This window comes from Macaca fascicularis, chromosome 4, assembly GCF_037993035.2.
Source record: "Macaca fascicularis isolate 582-1 chromosome 4, T2T-MFA8v1.1".
NCBI classification, from domain to species: Eukaryota; Metazoa; Chordata; class Mammalia; order Primates; family Cercopithecidae; genus Macaca; species Macaca fascicularis.
This window is the reverse complement of record NC_088378.1, coordinates 39,065,516-39,082,029: the sequence shown is the minus strand read 5'-3', so window position 1 is coordinate 39,082,029 and position 16,514 is coordinate 39,065,516. Positions and strand designations below refer to the sequence as shown.

Sequence of the window (16,514 nt, the reverse complement as noted above, 5' to 3'; positions counted from 1 at the left end):
CAGGTGTGAGCCACGGTGCTCGGACCACACCTGCAGAGTCCTGAGGGGAGTGTAACTGTCCTAACTTTTTCTGAAGAAATCAGTGAAGGCTTTGCTATTGAGGCTCTATTGTTTGAGGTGCAGTAGAGGCTGTGCAATATTTAGAGTTTTAAAGGAGTGCATTATTGACGACCTAAGGGCAAATTATATATTATCTGGCAGAAGTAATGCTTTCTTATTCATTGCTTCTGTAGCACTTTGCTTATGTGGTCTATTTATAACTCATTCACTTCATACCTCAGTGAGTTGTAGTTAAGCTTGCAATTGACAATTACAGTGGAGTGCAAGCTGCCATTTGTATTTTAATAACACGATTTTTTTGGGGGGGGGCGGGGAGGACAGAGTCTCACTCTGTCGCCAGGCTTCAGTGCAGTGGTATGATCTCAGCTCACTGCAAACTCTGCCTCCTGGGTTCAATCAATTCTCCTGCCTCAGCCTCCCGAGTAGCTGGGACTATAGGCATGCACCACCACGCCCAGCTAATGTTTGTATTTTTAGTGGAGAGGGGGTTTCACCATGTTGGCCAGGATGGTCTTGATCTCTTGACCTCATGATCTGCCTGCTTCAGCCTCCCAAAGTGCTGGGATCATAGGAGTGAGCCACCGCACTCGACCAATAACACAATATTTTTAAGCACCTACTATGATCTGTGATAAATCCTCTTATGTGGATAAATTATTCACAGCTCGCGAGTTAGTACTACTATCTCCATTTTACAAAGAAACAGGTGGCAAAATAAAAATTACCTAAGGGTATAAAATAATAAAAACACTTAAGCCATATAACATTAGCAACTATCTCTATTTTTTTTTTATCTTGGAGCTACATTAAACAACAATTTTTGTAGTCGAATACATTCAAATGCATGAATAAATTACGTTCCAAGCCACTTACAAATATAAACTAAATTTGGATTACTCTTATTTCTTTCTATTGTGCATAGCAAAAAGCTGAGTAAGCTTTTAATTATCTCTAGAATTTGACATTTGCCTTTGATGTGAAGTATCATCATTTCAAAAACACAAGCTAAAACTGAAGTGGTTTGTTCAGTATAATGAGGTTGGTTTCTTATATAACATTATTAACTTTATGTTCTAAGAAATGAGGACATTTAATAGTGGGTTATAGATTCATGCATCAACAACATTCATCATTACTACCTAAGGCCAGTGCTATGTCTAAAAACCTATATTTAATACAATGTTACACACAATTATGTGTTCAATGAATGTTCAGTGAATCCTTCTTTATGATGCTAATAAATATCGTTTATATAGCTAAAATCGTTTACATAGCTAAGGGCAAATCGTTGTTTACTGGAGATACTAATGCCGAACGGAGTGAATACATGAAGTTGTAAATTATATGAAAGCAGGGTGACCTATTATAGCCAGAGTCTCAATTTAATAATATATACCCGTTTAAAAATAGCCTTATTTCCTCCTCTAAAGCTTGGACTCTTTTTTTTTTTTTTAAGATAAGTTCTCACTTTGTCGCCCAGGCTGGAATGGAGAGGCCCGATCTCAGCTCACTGCAGCCTCGACTGCCCGGGCTCAGAGGATCCCCCCACCCCAGCCTCTTCAGTAGCTGGGACTATAGGTCTGCATCACGGGGCCGGCTAGTGTTTGTATTTTTTGTAGAGACGGAGTCTCGCTATGTTGCTCAGGCTGGTCTCAAACACCTGGGTTTAAGCGATCCGCCCTCCTGGGCGTCCCAAAGTGCTGAGATTACAAGCAGGAGCCACCGCACCGGCCTGGGCTAAATCTGCTACCAAGTTTACACAAGTTTGTTGAATGCCTACTGTGTGCCTAATTAAAGATCAAAGTTTGATAAGACAAGGTCCCTGCTCTTACTGAGCACATAGCTTTCTCAGGTTATCAGAAACCACATTTGTAAAATAATCCAGAACGCTGGCGTAAGTAGGTCAAGGTTCCCCGCTTGCAACATTTAGTCCAAACCAGTCAGTTCTAGGAGGCGCGATTTCCCCATCCCCCTCCGTCGCCCAACCTTTGGGTGGGGCCACGCCCAAAGGCTCCCTCCCCTCTTCCCGCCGTGCGCAGCAGTGCGCATGCGCCCTCAGGGAGTCGAACAGTGACCCCCCCCCCCCAGGCTTTGCCGTCGCGCGGTGCACAGATAAGACGTCGCGCTTGCGCAGGCGCTCGGCGCAGAGGCTTGCGGGAAACCAAGATGGCGCATGGGGGTTCTCCAGGGCGCAGTTGGCACCTTATCAGTATCTAAGCGGAGTGTTTTGGAAGGAGTTAAGGGGCTGTGGCAAACGCCCTCTCCGCCGTCATGGCCCGGCATCGGAATGTTCGAGGCTATAACTACGATGAAGGTAGGAGGCAGGGTCATGCCGGGACGTTCTTTTGCGGTTACAGCTGGGATCCTAGCCCGTTGGCATCTACTTCAATCTGTGAGTTTCTCGTCAGTGGTGCCCTGTCGGAATTGGGAGAGCCCAGTTGGGGAATATTACAGGCCTTCTAGTGCCGCCGAATGCCGTCGTTTTAAAGTCATGATTTCTGCCCTCTGGTGTTGATTTTGTTTGGGGAGGGAGAGGTGCTGAATAGCGTCATATGGGTAGGACATTGGTGAGGTTGGGATCCGGTGATATTTAGTCACGTAAGCATTATCACCTCTTCCATTGTTTCCTCCCATGTCGGGCACTCACGTGCCTGCTTCTAGCTCCTCTCTTTCAGACCCCCTTTGAGAAATGTCCTTGAAACGTTGCTTATTTGTAAAACACAGATTGACTTAATGCTTACATTCAACAGACCTGTACCTGTGCTAGATTTACACGGTAAATCTTTTCTGTGTGTCCATACATACTTAGTGCAGAACCAGTTTGCGCTAATTTATTTTTCAACAAATTTCAAAGTGGAATCTTAGGAGACAGTAGAAAAGACACATATTAAAAAGGCCCAAATAATGAGTCGATCAGATGATCGTGAAGTTTATACTCAGTTCTTGGCTGGTAATGCTTGATGTAAATGTATTTTGAAATGTAAATAAACGGCGGTACTAGAAGAAAGAGTGTATGGGAAAGGACTTTTTGATATTAAAAAATGAAATAAAAGAAAAATGTCTATATGAATGTTCTGTAGGAGTTAACAGGAGTTAGAATTATTTTTAGGAGGAGCACATCCCTCTTCATGCAGTAGATAACTATAGGCATCACCAAGCATCACATAAACTAAAAATATAAACAAGTATGAACTAATGCAGAAGAAGAATAAAGACCTATGCTTTGCAAAGTGCAGAACATGTAATGCTTAATATGTTGGTGATTGTCGTTGGCACCCCAGTAGATTATTATGGAACATCAGTGTGCTCTAACTAGAGTGAGGGCAGCTAACACCCTGTTCTCCATTTGGAACCTGTGACTTCAGTCCGTCTAGAACATGTGAATTTTCTGGTGGTTACTTTAGAATAGAGGCCCTTTTAAATAAGTATTGCAATGGATGGTGTTGCATGTGGACCATTGTCACCTAAGAAATGACTTTAGACTGAGAGATATTTTTGCAAATATAAAGTACATGAATAGGCCTAATTATTATTCGTTTCTTTAATAGTTGTTTATCATTTCCTCAACCACCATTAAGTTAGTGCTTAGAGTACTGTTCTAAGCTTTGAGGACTGACGGTAAGATATTTGAGGGTAGTCTAAAAGGAGAAGATTATACCAGTTACAGATTATTAGAGTATGAAAAATGCTACAAAAGGTACTGAGAAAACGCTATGGGAGGGATACACAGATGAGAACACTTAATTCAGAATGGATTGGGGGGAGTAAGCAGGATTTCTATGTGAAGGAATGCTTCATGGAGGAGAGGTGGTTGGCCTCAGGGAGCACCTTGGCTACTTAAGGTCAGGTTGTCATGTTTCTTTGGAACAATTGGTGACATCATAACCAAGCTGTTCCTGTAACATTAAGGAGGTTCATCCCCTTTTCTTGTTTATAAAAGTTGTACTCATTATCAAGGTCCAGTTTATTTCTCTTCTTCCCAGTTAGGCTTTCTCTTGAATTCTCAGAATAATAATTTAAAAATTCTCTTAAGTAATACAACCTCATTAGAGAGAGTGTGTGTTCTAAAACCTATTGGTTTCTCTACTTAACTCCCACTTTGTTTTTCTCTGTAATTTATTTATTTATTTATTTTTTTTTTTAATTTTTTTTTTTTGAGACGGAGTCTCGCTCTGTCGCCCAGGCTGGAGTGCAGTGGCCAGATCTCAGCTCACTGCAAGCTCCGCCTCCCGGGTTCCCGCCATTCTCCTGCCTCAGCCTCCCGAGTAGCTGGGACCACAGGCACCGCCACCTCGCTCGGCTAATTTTTTGTGTTTTTAGTAGAGACGGGGTTTCGCCGTGTTAGCCAGGATGGTCTCGATCTCCTGACCTTGTGATCCGCCCGTCTTGGCCTCCCAAAGTGCTGGGATTACAGGCTTGAGCCACCGCGCCCGGCCTTTCTCTGTAATTTATATAATACTTTACATGACTGCCTCAGTCACTGATTTAAAAGTCCCAGGAAAGCAAAATCCATACTTTAAGTGGCTGACATAGTGTTCTTTACATGTAGTAAATATTCCATAATTTTGTTGATTGAGGAAACAAACTACGAAGATTGCAGGAAAGAATTCTCTTCATCTTTTTATGTGGTGGCACTTTAGGGTCAATTTCAGCATTGACAAGCTGACTTAGTAAAAAAAGAGTCTCATTATGTTTTTTTTTTTAAGAGACGGGATCACACTTTGTTGGCCAAGCTGCGGTGTGAGTGCAGTGGCATGATCATAGCTCTCTGTAACCTCCAACTCCTGGGCTCAAGCAGTCCTCCTGCCTCAGCCTCCAGAGTAGCTAGGTCTATAGGCATGTGCCCCATGGCTGGTTGATTTTTTTTATTTTAGTAGAGACAGCATCTGGCTGTATTGCCCAGGCTGGACTCAAATTCCTGGGCCCAAGTGAGATCCTGCCTCCTTGGCTTCCCAAAGTACTAGAATTATAGGTGTGAGCCACCATGCCTGACCTATTGTTGTCTTCAGTATCTGAAAATATTTTGTTTGTGAATGGCCCCTTGTTTATTTTCAAATAAATTTTTACTAACTTGGGATTGTGATCTAATAATTTATTTAATCATATATCTTTTTGCCCAATAGTAGCATTTATCTAATTTTTCTTTGCTGTAAGCATTTGGTCTCAGCCTTTGAGCATGCTGTTTCTGCTGCATGAATACCCTCAGAAATTAGCTAACTCTATCCTTTGGGATTGGTTTGGATTTTATATTCCTGGGGATCTTTCCCTGGCTACCCCACTCCCAGTTCTAGTTTTGTCGTTCATGTGTGTGTTCCCAAATTGCTCTGTGTTTCTCACGTCAGGCACTTACCACGTGGTTTTGTAATTGCCCATTTTCTTGGGTGTATACCTTGTCAGATTTTAGGTGCAGTGATAACTCGAAATGTGTTCACTGTTATACCACAGTTGTCTCAACTACTCCCTGGCATGGTGTTAGTGTTTGTGAAGTGAAATTTATGTAAATATATTTATGTTCTTTGTGGGTTTTTAGTTGTAATTAGTTTGATTTGTTAATTTATGATAAAACAAATATTAATCTAGTTCCACATGTGTGCCAGGTGGCTAAACCAAGTCTTGCCCTGAAGAAGCTGATAGTCTCATGTAGTGAACAGGCGTAGTACTCTGTAAATTGGGTAAGTGTGCTGGAGGGTAACAGTGGCAGAGGGGCTTACTGCTTTACCCAGAGTGGTCAGGGAAGACTTGTGCAAAGAGGAGACATTTGAGCTAGAACCTTAGCTAGCAGAAAGAAATGGCCTAGGAAAATCAAGGCAAAGAGCATATCCCAGGAAGCAGGAAAAAAAGGGCAATTAGCCATCAGTGGGTGAGCATAGGGGTTTAGGGTAAGCTGGTTTGTATGGATGCTACTTAGCTCTTCATGAAGAAATACTACTTTCGTGATCTATTGTATACCCCCATGTTAGTCAGTTCTGTGGAAGAGACGTGCTTTGGTTATAGAGGGAACTTGGTAAAAAAAAATGGTTTATTTCAGATTTTTGTCAACACTGGAGAAACTAAGTATTTTTTTTTCTTTTCTTTTCTTTTCTTTTTTTTTTTTTTGAGATGGAGTCTCTCTGTCACCCAGGCTGAAGTGCAGTGGCGCGATCTCGGCTCACTGCAACCTCCACCTCCTGGGTTCAAGTGATTCTCCTGCCTCAGACTCCTGAGTAGCTGGAATTTCAGGTGTGCGCCACCACGCCCAGCTAATTTTTGTATTTTTAGTAGAGACGGGGTTTCGCTATGTTGGTCAGGTGGGTCTCAAACTTCTGACCTCATGATCCGCCTACCTCGGCCTCACAAACTGTTGGGATTACAGGCGTGAGCCACCGTACCTGACCTCAGCTATGTTTTTTATAGGATTATTATATTTGATCCTATGAGGTGAAAACTTGGGACCTGGGTAACCCAATTAATTTAACAACTGAAGAACTGTATATGTCTTTATAAATATAGTTAGTAGATAACTATTTTGTGGGTGAAATTCTTAGAGTTTTTTTGAAAATAGACATTCTAGATTCCTTAAATTTTGGATAAACAGTTTATTTTGGAGAGGATTCAGATGCTTCCTCACTAGTAACTAAGAATATAAAAAGAACTTGTAAATGAATTTATCTCTTTTGTCTTTATTTTAGATTTTGAAGATGATGATCTCTATGGCCAGTCTGTAGAGGATGATTATTGTATTTCGCCATCAACAGGTGAATTTTAAAAAATAATTTGATTCCTTTGATTTGGTGTTTAAAAACATAAAGTAAATGTTAGTCGTTCAAGGACTAGAAGTGTTCTGTGAGACTGTAATGTATAACACTTAAAAAGTTAATTATATGTTATTTTTTAAAGGCATATAAAATAATTTCTTTACCTGTGAGTAGAATTTAAACTTGTGATTCTGTTATTTAGTTTTAAATAATATAAAAAAGACTTTGGCTTTTTTTCCCCAGCATACTTTGCATCCTGCAGTTAATCTAAATATACTAAAATGGTAATTTAGTCAATAATGAAATTCTGAAGCCTCTAGAGGCAGGCAGCCATTATATCCTCAAGGATCCTTTGAGTGTTAGAAACATGGAGGTCTTATGCATAGACTTTCCTTTATATAGTACTTTAGTTTATCTATTGTTAAACAGTCTGGTAAATAAACCAATACATGTAGTTCAGACTTCTTTTGGAGTCTGATTTGGAGAGGGATTTGGCATTCATATTTCTGTATGATTCCACATTGGAGCTGTATCTTCTAGATTATCAGCCCAAAGATTTCTTCTCTGCCACCATACAAGGAAAACATTCATATATTCTTCCCTGCAAAGACTGCGTCATTAGTCCTGATCCTCCTCTCACTTATTTCCCTAACACTACCCTTGTCTCCAAATTTCAGCCTACTATCTACACAGGTTAAAATGCCCTGCTAAATTTTAGTATGGTATAGGCTGGGTGCAGTGGCTCACGCCTGTAATCCCAGCACTCTGGGAGGCTGAGGCACGTGGATCACCTGAGGTCAGGAGTTCGAGACCAGCCTGGCCAACATGGTGAAACCCCGTCTCTACTAAAAATACAAAAATTAGCCAGGCATGGTGGCGAGTGCCTGTAATCCCAGCTACTCGGGAGACTGAGGCAGGAGAATCACTTGAACCCGGGAGGCGGAGGTTGCAGTGAGCTGAGATCACCCCATTCCAGCCTGGGCAACAAAAGCTAAACTCCATCTCAAAAAATGGAAAAAAAAAATTTACTATGGTATAGAAAGAGGGTATAATAGTATATTTACCTATAGTTGAATGTAGCATAAATGTAATTTATAAAACTCATTTTTCACAAGTTTAAAGATTTAATAAACATTTCTTTCAGAGCCTTCTGCCATGGTCTGAATGTTTGTGTTTCTCTCAGATTCACATGTTGAAATTCTAACCCCCAAGGTGATGGTATTAGGAGGTGGGGCCCTTGGTAGGTGATCAGGCCGTGACGGTGGAGCCCTCATAAATGGGATTAGTGCCCTAATAAAAAAGGTCCCAAGGAGAACTCTTGCGCTTCTATCATGTTAGGACACAGCAAGTGGGTGCTATCTGTGAGCCAGAAAGTGGGCCTTCACCGCACACAGGCTGCCTTGATCTTGGACTTCCTAGCCTCTGAACTGTCAGAAATTTCTGTTTGTAAGCTACCTAGTTTATGGCATTTTGTTATAGCAGCCTGAATGGACTAAGACATCCTTGTCTTAATTACCTTCTAGTCTGCTGGGCTGTCTTATAAACTGTACCTATTTTCATCCCATTTTTAGCCTCTTCTGACCAAATATGTCCCTTCTGACTTTTATAATTTCTTTTTCTTTATAAAGGCATAGATATGCTAGAAGTTATCTTTATCGTGTCTACTCTTACCACCTTTTTCCTGTTAATTGGTTATTCTGAAATGCATCTAGCTCTTTATTTACAGGCCTGCCCTTCTGGTCAAGTACTTTTCTCATTTAGCTTAATCGTGGCCTTTCCTCTCATCTTTTAATGTTTCACTGTTATCAGTCCATATTCTGTTAGGAGATAAAGATTGTACCAGTTATTTTATCAGAAAGTATTTAACATAAAAAGTTGTTAACCAGGTATTATAGAACAAAGAATGCAAAAAGTGCAACCAGGATATCAAGAAGGTAATAAGTTCAGGAAGCACTTTACTGTCCCTAGTTCTTGGGGGAACAAATGGCAAGGTTGACATCACCTTTTAGAAGCTGGTGGAGGCACCTTGGAACTGTGACTTAGACCTTGAGGAGACGGTTTTTTGCTGCGTTGCCTCTGAAGTTTTCAAGAGGGACTGTGGGGCCAGGACTCAGACCTCTGGGCAGGAGGCACTGCATGACTGATGCTGGTGCCTCAGAAAGCCCCTGAATCTTAGAGCTGGGGATTCAGTCTTTTAAAGAGGGGATTCCAACCTACTGGCTGGTTGTGTTGTCTGGGGAGTGAAGAGGCAGATTGAAGCTGGTTCTGGGAGTTTTCGAAAAACCGAAAATGGATATTAATTGCAGTTACTGGAAGAAACTACTTCTGGAAGGTGAAGTGAGTATTGCTGGGGTGATACTGGAACAAGAAGCAAAGGGAGAGGAGCATGTGCCTGCCTTCTCTGGCTTTCCAGTGTCCCTTTAGTATCTCCTTATTGGATGATCCTAAAAGGGAGCTGGGTATCAAAGAAGAAACGTGCTTTGCAGTGACTTCAATCCAGCATCACAAAGCTTAGTAAAGGATGGTAGGTTAGAAGCTGAGAGATGGCTTAATAAGCAGCATTCCTTTATAGCTCCTTATTCAGGGATTCAAAAGAGAAAAGACATTTTATAGTGATTTAGGAATAAAACAATTTCACATTTTTCTAGGAACCTCTTAGGCATTTGCCCTTTGGGGCTTCTATAATTCAGCATCACAGTTGACTAGGTAACTTAAATATTAGAGGTGACAAAGTGATGTCTGGTAGTGCTATCCTCATCACTTGCATTCTAAGCACATTAGAGAGCATGGCATATTCATAGAACTGAGAAGATGATATGGTTATATTAGATTTGAGTTAAAAAATCTCTAATACATTGATAATGGATTAAAGGTGGTATATGGGTAGATGTAAGTAGACTCGTTAGGAGAGTGTTATATGTATTTATCTAGAGGAGATGAGGCTATTTAGGACAGTGTTCTCAAAGTGAACCATCAGCATCACTTGAGAGTTTGTTCGAAATGCAATGTTGGGGACTCCACCCAAGAGTCGGAAACTGGGAGTGAGGCATAGCAGATGTTTTAACAAGCCCACCGGGGGTATGCTCGTGATATGCATTGAGAACCATTTGTTGAGGGCAAGAGTGGTAGCATTGGATTTGGAAATACATTCAAGAGAAAATTTACAGGAGTTGAGGTCTACAGGACTTGGAAGTTGGTTGAATATGGCTTTGTGTAAGCGTGGAATCTTTCAGATGGGGGATTACTGAAAGACACCTTAATATTGCAGGTTAATATAGTCATTTAGGCTTCTCTGGATAAATGTTATGTTATCTTGAATAATAAGCTAACAGCACAGAAAGTCAGACCTTCAAAGGGTGTTTCTCTGAGATTTGCATTTATGGCCTAGCTTTCTTGAGGACAGGGTCAGAGTTTATCCATGTGTCTCTCATAGCTTTTGATGTGGCTCTTACCTGTGGTTTGTATTCAGGACAGTCTGACTCTTGAGAGTTACTTTTCGAACACACCAGAAGCCAACTGATCTTATCAAAGCAGGAGATAGTTAAATGTTTTTGAGTTTCTTCTGTGAAAAACTGATATTTTTAACAAAAGCATACGACTTTGGATTTTTAAAATTTTCAGAACATTTTAAAAATAACAGTAATATCAGATAAGAAACTTAACTTTCCTCTTTAGTGGTATATTTTCCAAGTAATTTTCAATAAAAAATGAATAGTTTTAGAAGAATATTTTCCTTTCTTAAGCAGCTAATGTCATTGAATAGCTGATTATATTCATGGTGTAATGAAGTCTGATAATTGAATGACTTTACCAATTAATTGGAATTTCTCTCTAAAATTCATCAGCATGTGTATATTTTTTTGAATTCTATTAAGCCCAGTTTTCCTGGTCTCACTACGCTGCCCAGGCTTGCCTCAAACTCCTGAGCTCCAGTGATCCTCCTGCGGTGGCCTCCCCAAGTGCCAGGGTTATAGGTGTACGCCACGATGCCCAACCTAGGATGGTGATTTTTAAATGTTAACTTTTCTTTCTTTTAGAAAGATTGACTTTGATACTGAGTATTGAACCTATGTCAAAGAGTGGGGGTAGCAAAAAGTTTGTATGTAAAACTTTATTTGAATGGTGATGTATTTTGTTTCAGCGAATATGATTAGAAGTAATCTTTATTTGCTCCATTCTAATTTCAAACCTTTATTGTGTGTTTTTTTTTTTTTGTAAGAAAAATGTTATTCTAATACATTTATAAATTAGTTTGGTATAAGGAAGCTTGTTTAAAGTCTTGTTCACATAACTTGCTACAACAGTATGGTGGGTAAAGAAAATAACCCTGACTGAAAGAGTATGGGAAGGCTTCTGGAAGGAGTTGGGATTGAAGCTAGTAAATTTGGGAGTAAGAATGGCATCCCAGCTAGAGGAAACAGTGTTGCTTAAGCAGTGACCTGTAAGTGAGGCTTGTTTCATCAGACTACCAGGATTAATGCACGTGGCAGGAGGAAACAGGGCTAGGAAAGAAAATGGGAACGAAATTGTGAAAGACAGTTTTTAATTTTGTGTTTTTAGTGTCGACTGATTGGAGTTTTTTGAGTAAGGGAGCTAGTATTTTGTGCAGATAATTGATCATGGTCCACAAAGTGGTGTATTGGTGTGACAGAAGAAAGGGAAGACTTGTAGGTCACCAGTGTTTCTTAATCTTACCTTGTGATATGAATCTGCTGGGAGTAGTTTTTTTTTTTTTTTTCCCTTTGAGACAGAGTCTCATTCTGTATCCTAGGCTGGAGTGCAGTGGCATGATCTCGGCTCACCCCAACCTCCACGTGGCTCCCAGGTTCAAGCAGTTCTCAGGTCTCAGCCTCTCAAGTAGCTGGGATTGCAGGTGCCCGCCACCATGCCTGGCTAATTTTGTATTTTTAGTAGAGATGGGGTTTTGCCATGTTGGCCAGGCTGGTCTTGAACTCCTGACCTCAGGTGATCCACCTGCCTGGGCCTCCCAAAGTGCTGGGATTACAGGCATGAGCCACTGTGCCTGGCCGGAATAATTCTTAGGAATACAAATTTCCTGCTTCATTCCAGCACCACTGAATCATAATCTCCAGGGGAAGAAGCCTAGAAAGCTGTATTTTTAATGAATGCCTCATGTGATTTTTATTTTAAGGTGTTTAGGAAACCATTTTAGGAAGTTTCAGGTGTTAGGTTTTGAATTCTTTGCACTTTTATGTTTGCCAAAATGCCTTAAGTTTTGAAAATTATAAGTGTCCATTTTTTCAGAAAGCACTTCCATCAAAGTTTGTGATTTACAATTTTAGAGAATAGCATTTTGTATTTATCATTTTCTCATCATTACTTTCTCTCACTCCATTATTTCTTGTATTTGTTGCTTTTGGGGCTCTCAGTACAATTTCAGAGGTTTGGACTGCTCCCCGCCTCACCCACCCACCGTTTGAAAGTAATGGAAAAACCTGCAGTTACTTTTACACCAACCCAATGTTTCTCCTGGGGGAATTTTCTTACTCTTCCCCCCACCCACCCTTCGCAAATCCAACCATTACTACTTCCAGAATAGTGGCCACAGTATAGGTTTCTGAGTTGGAATTATGTGTTGGGTGTGTGTGGTGGTACAGGACCAGCCCGACCCCATTGCAGAAAAAATAGCTCCTGGCAGGCAGAGGAGAAACCTGTACATTGAAAACTTCCTGTTCCCTGTCAGTACTTCCTGACTGAAACTTGTTAAGGGAAACATCTGATTTCATGCCTCACTTAATTTTTTTAATTTGTTTTGGGTTTCTCCCTCCTACTTCATGGGTAGGAGGAGAAGTTGGGGGAAGTATGTTTGTTACTTTTAGACTAAACTGTACACAGTTTATTAAAGCCAGGAAAGCACCAGGGACCAAAGGGCCTCATTTATACCACATTAAATCTAAAATGCTATGAATTGTAAGGTATATCATTATTTTAAGGACCACTTTAAAACTGAAAGCTATCAGTCTAAGTATTATGTAATGCTAAGATGTCATTTGATTGAAAGACACATCTCTAATTCTGAGATTTGTAATGTGAAAAAAAGTTGTCCTCTTAGAGAATTGATGAAATAGGATGTCTCTTCTGCTATTTAGCCATGCTGACTTTATACCAGTGTTGTTATCTCCTTGCACAAGAGGGGGGAAATAGAGAGGTATATGCAACATAACGTGCATTCTTAAAAGTCTTTGTGATCTTCAGAATTACATGGAAAAAATAAGATCAGGACAAACCACTCCACCTGTAGAGTACTAACAGAAATAATCATCTTAATAAAAATGCTTGCACATTTGAAAAGATAAATTAATTTCCTATTAAGTATTCCAGTAAATATAGGATTTTACACTTTAAAAAAAATGGTGAAAGGAGATAGGAGATGTAAGAAAGGGTTGAAACTAAAGAGTAATATTGTAAATGCTCACAGACCTTGGAGAGCCAAGCAGTAAAGGCTGCCCAAACAGGGCACATGTCCAAACTGAGCTAAGGGGAAGAATGTGAAGCTATGTGGCATTACAATACAATTATACTTACAGTATAATATTTCTCTGTGGTTGGTGTTATCGGACTTTATATGTATTATTATTATGCAGTGATGCAAAACCTTGAAGTATTGGGAGAAAAATTTCATAAACTAAAGCATCCTCAATGTTACACTTTCATAGCCCATTGACATGAGCTAATTTGTTTTAAGGAAACATGCATTGTAATAGAATGGATTGAATTCTGTCAACTGTTCTTTATTAATATTTCTCTTATTCTGTTCTTGTTCAGGATCTCTTCCACCTCTTCAATTTTCCCTATATTTCTACCTCCTTTATTATAATGCTCCAGTCTTCATTGGTTACTTCTGTGCTTCCACAGTGCTTGTTGTCTGGTATTACTCATTTGGCTTTTAAAATAAATCATTAGGTTTTTCTTCTTTGCCTTCCCTCCTAATTTGTAAGGCCATTGACTTTTACAATGAATACAGAGTGCTTATGCTTTAACCTTCTGAGTATAGGTGTTACACATACACTGCAGCTTTATGTTCTATGCATTATCTATGCATTTTGATGTCTTTTTCTCTACCCCTAGTGTGATTGTATATCTATAAATTTTGAATGTAGCTTCCCTTTAATAAGTAATATCTTCCTGATAACCTATACACAAGTCAATGAACTTAACATGTTTTGTGCTCTTATAGAAAGCTAGATAATACCTCTAATAATACCTTGCCTTGTGAATATCATATCTGTATTTCTGTCCTTCTTAACATATTCTTTAATTTTATTCCTTTACAATTGAACACAGTCTCCAGGATTCAGTTCAGTGGCCATCCAGTAGAGCTGAAAGCGTTAGTACTTTGGATATGCCTGTGGTTTTCTCTTTTGCTCACTTGTATTTCATTTATGATACTCAGGCATGTATCAGCATTTTGATAATCTGCCTTTCCTTTCCTTGATCAGATATATATAAATACCCAGTTATATATTGAGTGATGGTGTTGACAGTATTGCAGAGTAGCACAGATGTCTGAAAGTTAAAGTTAGGTATATGACCCTAGTTTACAGTGTCAGTGTATGATTGAAAGTGTGTGATTGAAAGCATGAGTTGTTTAAAGATTAAAGTCTGTATTTTCTGTGAACTCTTACATTCAGGCAAAATTAGCACTTCTTGGGAAGTGAAAATTAACTTTGTGTTTTCCTTCCTTTTCTTTTTTGTTTGAGATGGAGTTTTGCTTTTGTCACCCAAACTGGAGTGCAATGGTGCGATCTCGGCTCACTACAACCTCTGCCTCCTGGGTTCAAGAGGTTCCCCTGCCTCATCCTCCTGAGTAGCTGGGATTATAGGCGCCCATTACCACGCCCAGCTAATTTTTATATTTTTAGTAGAGATGGGGTTTCACTGTATTTGCCAGGCTGGTCTTGAACTCCTCACCTCAGGTGATCCACCCACCTCAGCCTCCCAAAGTGCTGGGGTTACAGGGGTGAGCCACCGCGCCTGGCCACCATGTGTTTTCTTAATTATGTAAATTAGAGGTTTGATATTTGGTTTGAAATACTTGTATCGAAGAGAAAATTTCAGGGAACACAGAATAGTATACAAAGAAGAGATGATAGGAAAGGTAGATTTTGGAAGCCATGGAGAAAGTAGGCTGAGTGGAATGGTTTCAGAGATTGGGGCAGAGAAGGAAGAAGATTATAAGAGATTAATAAGTGTAAGCACATTCGGGTAGGATTTTGGGTATATGTTTTGGTACGATATTGTTTTTGTTTTCTTCCCTTATTTTGAAATGTGGGTAACTATAGGTGATTGATTAGAATTTTTAATTTTTACTTTAACATTTGTAAAAAAAGTTAATAGGAAATGACTATACCATAGCATTCTTTGGTCATTTTATATTCTAGCTGCTCAGTTTATTTATTCACGGCGTGACAAACCTTCCGTTGAGCCTGTAGAAGAATATGATTATGAAGATCTGAAAGAATCTTCCAATTCTGTTTCAAACCATCAGCTCAGTGGATTTGATCAAGGTATAGCAAAAAGTAGTGCATCTGTTATCTGAAAATGATTAATAACCGAACACACCAGAATTTATCAGTTTTGTTCTGAGTGTTTATAACAGTGACTATGAACAGTAATGATGTAAACATATCTGTCCTATTAAGGACAATTTATGTTTTATTAAGTATGTTTTGTGAGGGGTGTATTTAACTGTATGATTGAAAAATTGTATGGCTGTTGTTTAGTGACTGGAATTTTAATTGAACTGTCCCATTTAAAATTTTTTTCCATGGGAGAGAAACTCCAGTGATTTGTTAAGAAGACCTTTTTGAGACGATTTAATTGTTTGATAAGCTGTATGTGGAGCTTATGATTAGAATACATAAACTCCTTTACTTACAAAGATGTTAAGTTCAAAAGGTTTGAAAAAAACCAGTTGAAGTCTAAAGTGACAATGGTAAGTGTACTCAGGATTTACATCCGTGTGAATTAAGTTTCAAAATAGAACTTGGTAATGTCATTGGTTCTGAGTTTTTGCATATTTTCAACTCTCTTAAACATTTTAATGAACATATTTATATTTTGGCTTTCTTCTTTTATAAATAAGTTCCAAACATGACATGGCTTCAAACATCACTCAAGCCATAGATTTGATAGCAGAACTAAAATGGCCAGGTATAACAATAATGTCATTTGTTGATAGCACAGGGATTTGATCTTTCTCTGGAGTGTGGCTTTGTTCTATAATTTTTTTTTTTGAGACAAGAGTTTCGCTTTGTCACCCAGGCTGGAGTGCAGTGGCGCAGTCTTGGCTCACTGCAGCCTCTGCCTCCCAGTTTAAAGGGATTCTCTTGCCTCAGCCTCCTGAGTAGCTGGGATTGTGGGTGCCTGCCACCACAGATGGGTAATTTTTGTATTTTTAGTAGAGATGGAGTTTCACCATGTTGGCCGGGCTGGTCTCGGTCTCCTGACTTCAAGTGATCCACCCGCCTCAGCCTCCCAAAGGGCTGGGATTACAGGCGTGAGCCACTGTGCTTGGCATGATTGTTTTTACATTGAAAATTTATAATAATTTTAAAACAGAGGAATTTTATGAATCTGGGAGTTGATCTTTGAATTAATCAATAAAATATATACCAGCTGCTAACCAACTCAAGAAAAATGGAGAGAAAGCATGAATATACAAAAGTAGAAAGCAGAAAGGGAAACAACAGATAAAGA

General features: G+C 39.5%; 1 protein-coding gene across 3 annotated transcripts in view; it reads left to right on the top strand.

The window, feature by feature from the left end:
- The first annotated feature begins 2,200 nt into the window (after window positions 1–2,200).
- Window positions 2,201–16,514, top strand: part of HBS1L (HBS1 like translational GTPase) — a 93,949-nt gene continuing 79,635 nt past the window's right edge. For 2 of the 3 annotated variants that reach the window (XM_005551901.3, XM_015448696.4), the window contains exons 1-3: window positions 2,201–2,374; window positions 6,729–6,794; window positions 15,197–15,322. In XM_005551901.3, the coding sequence (XP_005551958.1) occupies window positions 2,332–2,374; window positions 6,729–6,794; window positions 15,197–15,322 (235 nt within the window). In that variant the 5' untranslated portion in view covers window positions 2,201–2,331. The remainder of the gene's footprint in view (window positions 2,375–6,728; window positions 6,795–15,196; window positions 15,323–16,514) is intronic. The other variant, XM_005551902.3, reaches the window with a different exon arrangement.